Source organism: Oxyura jamaicensis, chromosome 1 (assembly GCF_011077185.1).
Source record: "Oxyura jamaicensis isolate SHBP4307 breed ruddy duck chromosome 1, BPBGC_Ojam_1.0, whole genome shotgun sequence".
Taxonomy (NCBI): Eukaryota; Metazoa; Chordata; class Aves; order Anseriformes; family Anatidae; genus Oxyura; species Oxyura jamaicensis.
In genome coordinates this window covers 178,511,287-178,518,079 of record NC_048893.1, presented here as the reverse complement: position 1 = coordinate 178,518,079, position 6,793 = coordinate 178,511,287, and the positions used below count along the sequence as shown (strand labels likewise).

At 52.9% G+C, this 6,793-nt stretch overlaps 1 protein-coding gene across 1 annotated transcript in view; it reads left to right on the top strand.

Moving 5' to 3' along the window:
* The first annotated feature begins 1,360 nt into the window (after positions 1 to 1,360).
* The window catches only part of FREM2 (FRAS1 related extracellular matrix 2), a 125,576-nt gene continuing 120,143 nt past the window's right edge, over positions 1,361 to 6,793 (top strand). The window contains exon 1 of the mRNA XM_035323965.1: positions 1,361 to 6,619. Coding sequence (XP_035179856.1) covers positions 1,423 to 6,619 — 5,197 coding nt within the window. The 5' untranslated portion in view covers positions 1,361 to 1,422. The remainder of the gene's footprint in view (positions 6,620 to 6,793) is intronic.

The window sequence follows — 6,793 nt, the reverse complement described above, 5'->3', positions numbered from 1 at the left end:
TCCTCTCAAGTCACTATGCTGTTTTGCTTGTATATGTGTATACTTGTTTGTTTTAAAACAGGCCTCCAGACTTTATTACTACATTTGGGCAATTCCAATCCCTCCATCCCGAGCACTGTCATCTCTGACAAGGACAGAGCATGGCTGTGAAACTATGAAAGATCCTTGATCCTCGGACCCAACTTCTTTTCTACTGAATTATATTCATTTGAGGCTTGGAAAGGAGACATTAACTTGCTGAAATCCAGGGTGAATGCATCCTAAGAGTAAGGAATGGCGTTACTGTTGCTTAAAGTTAATGGCTATCTACTTAAACTACTACTTTCTGCAGCAGCATCCCAGTCCATGCTTCGGTATAGACTTGTTTATCAAATTAGCTTTCTGCATGTATGTCAAAATACAAAACCATCTCACAAATTACAGTAATTCCAGTGTTGTAGGACAGATGTCCACTGCTATCTCCTTGGCCCAAACCAAGCTGAATTACCTGCTGGAATTGACACGTAGACGTAGATGTGACTGACCCTGCCTATGCCTGACATTGTAAATTTAAGTTTTCCATGCAGAAAACAAGGATGCATGCCGTAATGTTGGAACATGGTCCAACACCAGAAGATTCTGGTCCAACACCAGAGGATTACTTGTGATATTATTTTAAAAGAATGCTTCATGCATTTCCACAAAGCCATTCCAAACAGCCTTCTTTTCTTTGGGTTAGTACTTTTTAATACTGATGTAATAATCGTTGCTTTTCTTTTGTTAGAAAACTTTGCTAAAACAGATTGTTAAAATTAACAAGAGAAAAAATAGCATCTGTGAGAGAAGATGGAAAATAAAAACTCTTAGCCTGCCATTAGCAATTTGAAAAGGCAGAAACTCCGGCGAACTCAGCCCCTTATTAATACGCTTTTAACTGCAGACACAAGAGGGCAGAAATACTTTTATTCCCCCATTGCAGTGACGCCCCGGAGGAGTGACAGCGGGGACGAACTGAGGCGCTGTGCCCCGGGGACATTTATCCAGGGTGTAGCCGAGGCGCAGAAAGGCCGGGGTCGCCCCGAATTTCCTCGGGCACCTTCCTCGGACCCCGTCCCCCATTCCCTTGGCTCCAGGGGGGGCGCGGAGGGGGAGCGGGTGGCCGCTGCCGCCCGCCCTCACCTGTCGCCCCGCTCCCTGGGAGGAGGGGGAGGGAAACCTCGCCCCTTCTTCTCAAGGGTCGGGGTGGGGGGGGCTGTCCCCGCCGCGGCTTGCGAGATTGGCACGCGTCTCTGCCCAATCGCGCCAGCCCGCCTCGCCCCCCGTGGTTACCTATTGGTGGCTCGGGGGCAGGGGGCGGAGCCGCGGCGGCTGGCGAGGGTCCCCCGCGGAGCGGGGCGCGCTGGGCTCAGAGCGCGGTGCGGAGCCGAGCGGTGCGGATCGGAGATGCTATTGCCGGGGGCGTGCCGCCGCTTCCCTCCGCCGGCAGGGACCATGCGGGCTCTGCCCGCCACGCCGCTGCGGCGGCTGGCCGGCTTGCTGCTGCTGCTGGCCGGCTGCGCCTGGGTCGGGGCTGCGGAGCCACCGCCAGGCAGCGCCGCGGTCCCCTCGCCCTGGGCAGCGGAGCCGTCCCCCGCCGTGGTGGTGGTGGCCAACCGCGGTCTGCGGGTGCCCCTGGGGCGCTCCGCCTGGCTGGACCCCGCCCGCGACCTGGTGCTGCGGGTGCAGCCGGGCGACCGGTGCCACCTGGCCGTGCTGGACGAGGACCCGCTGTGGCAGCGCCCCGGCCGCCTGAGCCCCCGGCGCTTCCCCTGCGACTTCGGTCCCCGCGAGGTGCGGTACTCCCACCTGGGCGGCCGCAGCCCCGCCAGGGACCGGGTCCGCCTGCAGCTGCGCTACGACTCGCCCAGCAGCTCCCTGGTGCTGCCCCTGGTGCTGGAGGTGGAGGTGCTCTTCACCCAGCTGGAGATCGTCACCCGCAACCTGCCCCTGGTCGTCGAGCGCCTCCGAGGCACCAGCAACCCGCTGGACGCCCGCAGCCTGGAGTTCGCCTTCGAGCCGAGCCGGCAGCGCTGTAGGGTGGGCTTGTTGCCGTCGTTGACTGGGCTGCCCCGCTACGGAGAGATCCTCAACTACCCCTCGGCCTTGGTGGCGAGTGGGGAGGCGGTGGAGGGTGGCCCAGTGCCCGCCTCGATGTGGGACTGTGAGGAGTTCCTGCGCCTGGGGCTGCGCTACCGGCACACGGCAGCTGGCAGCTCGCCCAACCGCGACCTGGTGCCACTGGTGGCTGAGCTGTGGGAGGCAACGGGTGGCGGGGCGCTGCTGAAGCGCGAGTACTTCCAGGTGCTGGTGCGGATCCGGGCAGGGATGGAGAATGTGGCTCCAAAACCCAGCTTCTTGGCTATGCTCATGATGGAGGTGGACCAGTTTGTCCTCACCGCCCTCACGCCTGACATGCTGGCAGCTGAGGACGCCGAGTCACCCCCGGACCTGTTGCTCTTCAACATCACCTCACCCTTTGGCCCCGGCCAAGGGCACATGGTCAGCACGGACGATAGGAGCTTGCCTGTCTCCTCCTTCAGCCAGCGCGATGTGAGGGAGCTGCGCATTGCCTACCAGCCACCCGTGGAGGACTCGGATCGGGAGCGTCTCTTTGAGCTTGAGCTGGAGGTGTTGGACCCCGAGGGTGCTGCCTCAGAGCCCTTTGCCTTTGTGATTGTCGTGAAGCCCATGAACACCCTAGCGCCGGTGGTGACCCGCAACACTGGCCTTGTGCTCTATGAGGGGCAGTCGCGGCCTCTCTCGGGCCCTGGTCCCAGCGCCAACCTGGTGATCAGTGATGAGGATGACCTTGAACAGGTGCGGGTGAGTGTTGTGGCAGGGCTGAGACATGGCCACCTCACTCTGCTGGAGGACACCCCGGCATCTGCTGCTCCTCGTAAACACTTCACAGTGGCTGAGCTGGCAGCAGGCCGGGTCATTTACCAGCATGACGGCAGTGAGTCTCCACTCAGTGACAACCTGGTGCTGCGGCTGGAAGATGGTGGCTCCCGCCACCGTGTTGAATTCCTTTTCCCCATTACTCTGGTGCCCACTGATGACCAGCCACCCCTACTCAATGCTAACACAGGGCTGGCGATAGCTGAGGGTGAAACAGTGCCCATTACCACCCGCGCTCTGAGTGCTACTGACATTGACTCGCAGGATGCCATCCTGCTCTTCACAGTGGAGGCTGGCCCCACTGCTGGCCAGCTCCTCCTCCGCCAAGCACAGCCACCTCCTGGCTGGGAAGAGGAGGAAGAAGATGAGGGCTTTTCTTGGAGGCGGGTGTCGAGCGTAGTAGGGAGCTCCCTAATCTATGAAAAGCCAGTGAGAGAGTGGCTGCAGCAGGACATTGTGGAAGGCCGTCTCTACTACCACCACTTTGGGCCTCATAGACCTGGCCCTGGGGTTGTGTTGGACCAGTTTGTCTTTAGGGTCCAAGATGACAATGACCCACCCAACCGCTCTGGGCCACAGACGTTTGTGATCCGGGTACATCCTGTGGACAGATTAGCCCCAGAGCTGCACAGTGGCAGCAGCCTGCACTTAATAGTTGCAGAACAGCAGGTGACTCCCCTGCGGAGGAAGCACTTGTGTTACACAGACCAGGATTCAGGGGACCGTGAGCTCCGCTACACAGTAACCCAGCCCCCCACTGACACCGACACTAACCATCCCCCAGATGAGCACGGAGCCCGCCTTGGATCCCTTGTGCTGACTGAGGATCACTCTGTGGAGGTTACCCACTTCACCCAAGCCCAGATCAATCATCACAAAATCTCTTATCGTCCCCCACAGGAAGAACTGGGAGTGGCTCCTCATTTGATTCAGTTTCAGTATCAGGTGGAAGATGCAGCCGGCAATGCAGCTGAAGGAACTTTCACCATTTACCTGCAGCCCGTGGATAACCAGCCTCCTGAAATCACTAACACTGGTTTTACTTTACCTGAGGGAGGCAGCCATGTCCTTAGCCCAACTGAGCTGGATGCTAGTGATACAGACACTGAGCTAGCTCATCTTCGATTTATCTTGACCCAGGCCCCTCGGTACGGCCAGCTGCAGCTTTCTGGGTACAGTCTGATCCTGGGTGGTGCCTTTGGCTTGGAGGATATCAGGCAAGGGAGGGTGGTGTATGTACACAGTGGAGCTGAGACCAACAGCGATACATGTAGGCTTGATGTGAGTGATGGGGTTCATGTTGTGCCCATCACATTAAAAATGAATGTGCATCCAGTTGATGATGAGGTTCCTACCCTACGATTGCCCCCAGGCACTGTTGGTTCCTACCTGGATGTGCTGGAGAATGGTGCTGCTGAAATCACTGCTAATGTGATTCAGGGCACTGATGAGGACACAGATGACTTAATGTTGACCTTCATTGTAGAGGATCCTCCTCAACATGGGAACATCCTCGTCCAAGGGGTGCCTGCAGAGAGATTTTCCCAAAGGGATCTGCTGGATGGTGCTGTGGTGTATGCTCATACTGGGGGTGAAATAGGCCTTCTGCCCAAAGAAGATACCTTCAACCTTACATTGTCTGACCTGTCTGAGGAGTGGAGCATCAGGGGCAATGTCATCCAAGGAGTTTCAGTCTTGGTGACCATTCTCCCTGTTGACAATCAAGCCCCAGAGATTTTTGTGGGGGAGCAGTTCAGAGTAGTGGAAGGTGACAAACGCATCATTACTACTGCTCACCTAAGGGCTGAAGATGTAGATACTCCTACTGATGATATACTCTGCACCATTGTTGCTCAGCCCACATCTGGGTATGTAGAGAACATCTCTCCAGCCCCAGGATCTGAAAAATCCAGAGCAGGTATAGCTATAAGTGCTTTTACCTTAAAAGACCTCCGTCAAGGGCATATTTTTTATGTCCAAAGTATACATAAGGGTGTAGAGCCTGTTGAAGATAGATTTGCTTTCCGCTGTTCTGATGGCATTAGCTTTTCCCAAAGGCACATCTTCCCCATTGTCATTATGCCGATGAATGATGAAGAGCCTGAAATCTTTATGCGGGAGTTTGTTGTGATGGAAGGCATGAGCCTGGTTATTGATACCCCTATCCTCAGTGCAGTTGATGGGGACATCCCTGCTGATGAGTTAATGTTCACAATCACCAGGCTTCCCAGGCATGGCCACATCGTGAACCAGCTGGCCAATGGAACTGTCCTAGTTGAGAGCTTCACCTTGGATCAGATAACGGAGAGCTCCAACATACTCTATGAACACGATGACTCTGAGACGAAGGAGGACAGCTTTGAGGTGAAACTCACAGATGGTAAACATACTGTAGTGAAAACGGTATTCATCATGGTTGTTCCTGTAGATGATGAGACACCTAGAATGGCCATCAATGATGGTTTGGAGATTGAAATAGGAGAAACTAGAACTATCCATAACAGAATATTGAAGGCTACTGACCTAGACTCTGAAGACAGAACCTTGACATATATTATAAGGTATGGGCCAGGACAAGGCCTCTTACAGAGACTAAAACCTTCAGGTGGAGTTGAAAATATCACCCTGGGGATGAACTTCACCCAAGATGAAGTGGATAGGAACTTAATTCGATATATGCACTTTGGCCAAGAAGGTATTCGTGATCTTATCAAATTTGATGTGACAGATGGAATAAATCCTCTCATTGATCGCTACTTTTATGTGACAATAGGTAGCATCGACATTGTCTTCCCAGATGTAATTAGCAAAGGAGTTTCTCTGAAGGAAGGAGGAAAGGTAACCCTTACGACCGATTTGCTTAGCACCAGTGACTTGAATAGTCCCGATGAGAACTTAGTTTTCACTATTACCAGAGCACCTGTTCGTGGTCATCTTGAATGCACAGATCAGCCTGGGGTGCCCATCTCCACTTTTACTCAGCTCCTATTAGCAGGCAATAAAATCTATTACATTCACACTTCAGAAGATGAGGTGAAAATGGACAGCTTTGAGTTTGAAGTCACTGATGGCTACAACCCTGTATTTCGTACTTTCAGAATTTCTATCACTGATGTGGATAATAAGAAACCTGTTGTCACAATCCATAACCTGGTGGTGAATGAAAATGAATACAAACTGATAACCCCATTTGAACTGTCTGTAGAAGACAGAGATACACCTGATGCGCTGCTAAAATTTATCGTCACTCAAATACCAGTTCACGGTCAGATCATGTTCAATAATTCCAAACCAGTCACCACCTTCACTAAACAAGATCTAAATGAAAATCTAATCACCTACAGACATGATGGCACAGAATCAGTTGAGGACAGCTTCTCTTTCACTGTTACAGATGGCACTCACACTGATTTCTATGTCTTCCCCAACACCGTGTTTGAAACAAGGAGACCTCAGACCATGAAGATTCGGATAATGGCTGTGGACAACAGCGTACCTCAAATCGTAATTAACAAAGGTGCTCAAACTCTCCGAACTCTGGCCACGGGTCATGTAGGGTTTCTGATTACCAACAAGGTGCTCAAAGTGGAAGACAGGGACAGTTTACATGTTACTCTCAAGATCAGGATCACAGAGGGTCCTCGCCATGGATTCCTGATTCACCTGGGGAAAGGCAACCATAGCATCAGTCAATTCAGCCAAGGTATTACAATACTCCACGTGTTCTTCAGTTCACTGGAAGCATGCTTTCTCTTGTTAAACCCTGTAATAATTGATGGGAGATTCTTTCTGACAGCAAGTTTATTTATAGTGGCTAATTATTTTTTTAGTTCTGCTTATTATTTACTGTGTCTGTGACAGCTTTAAACAGGAAATC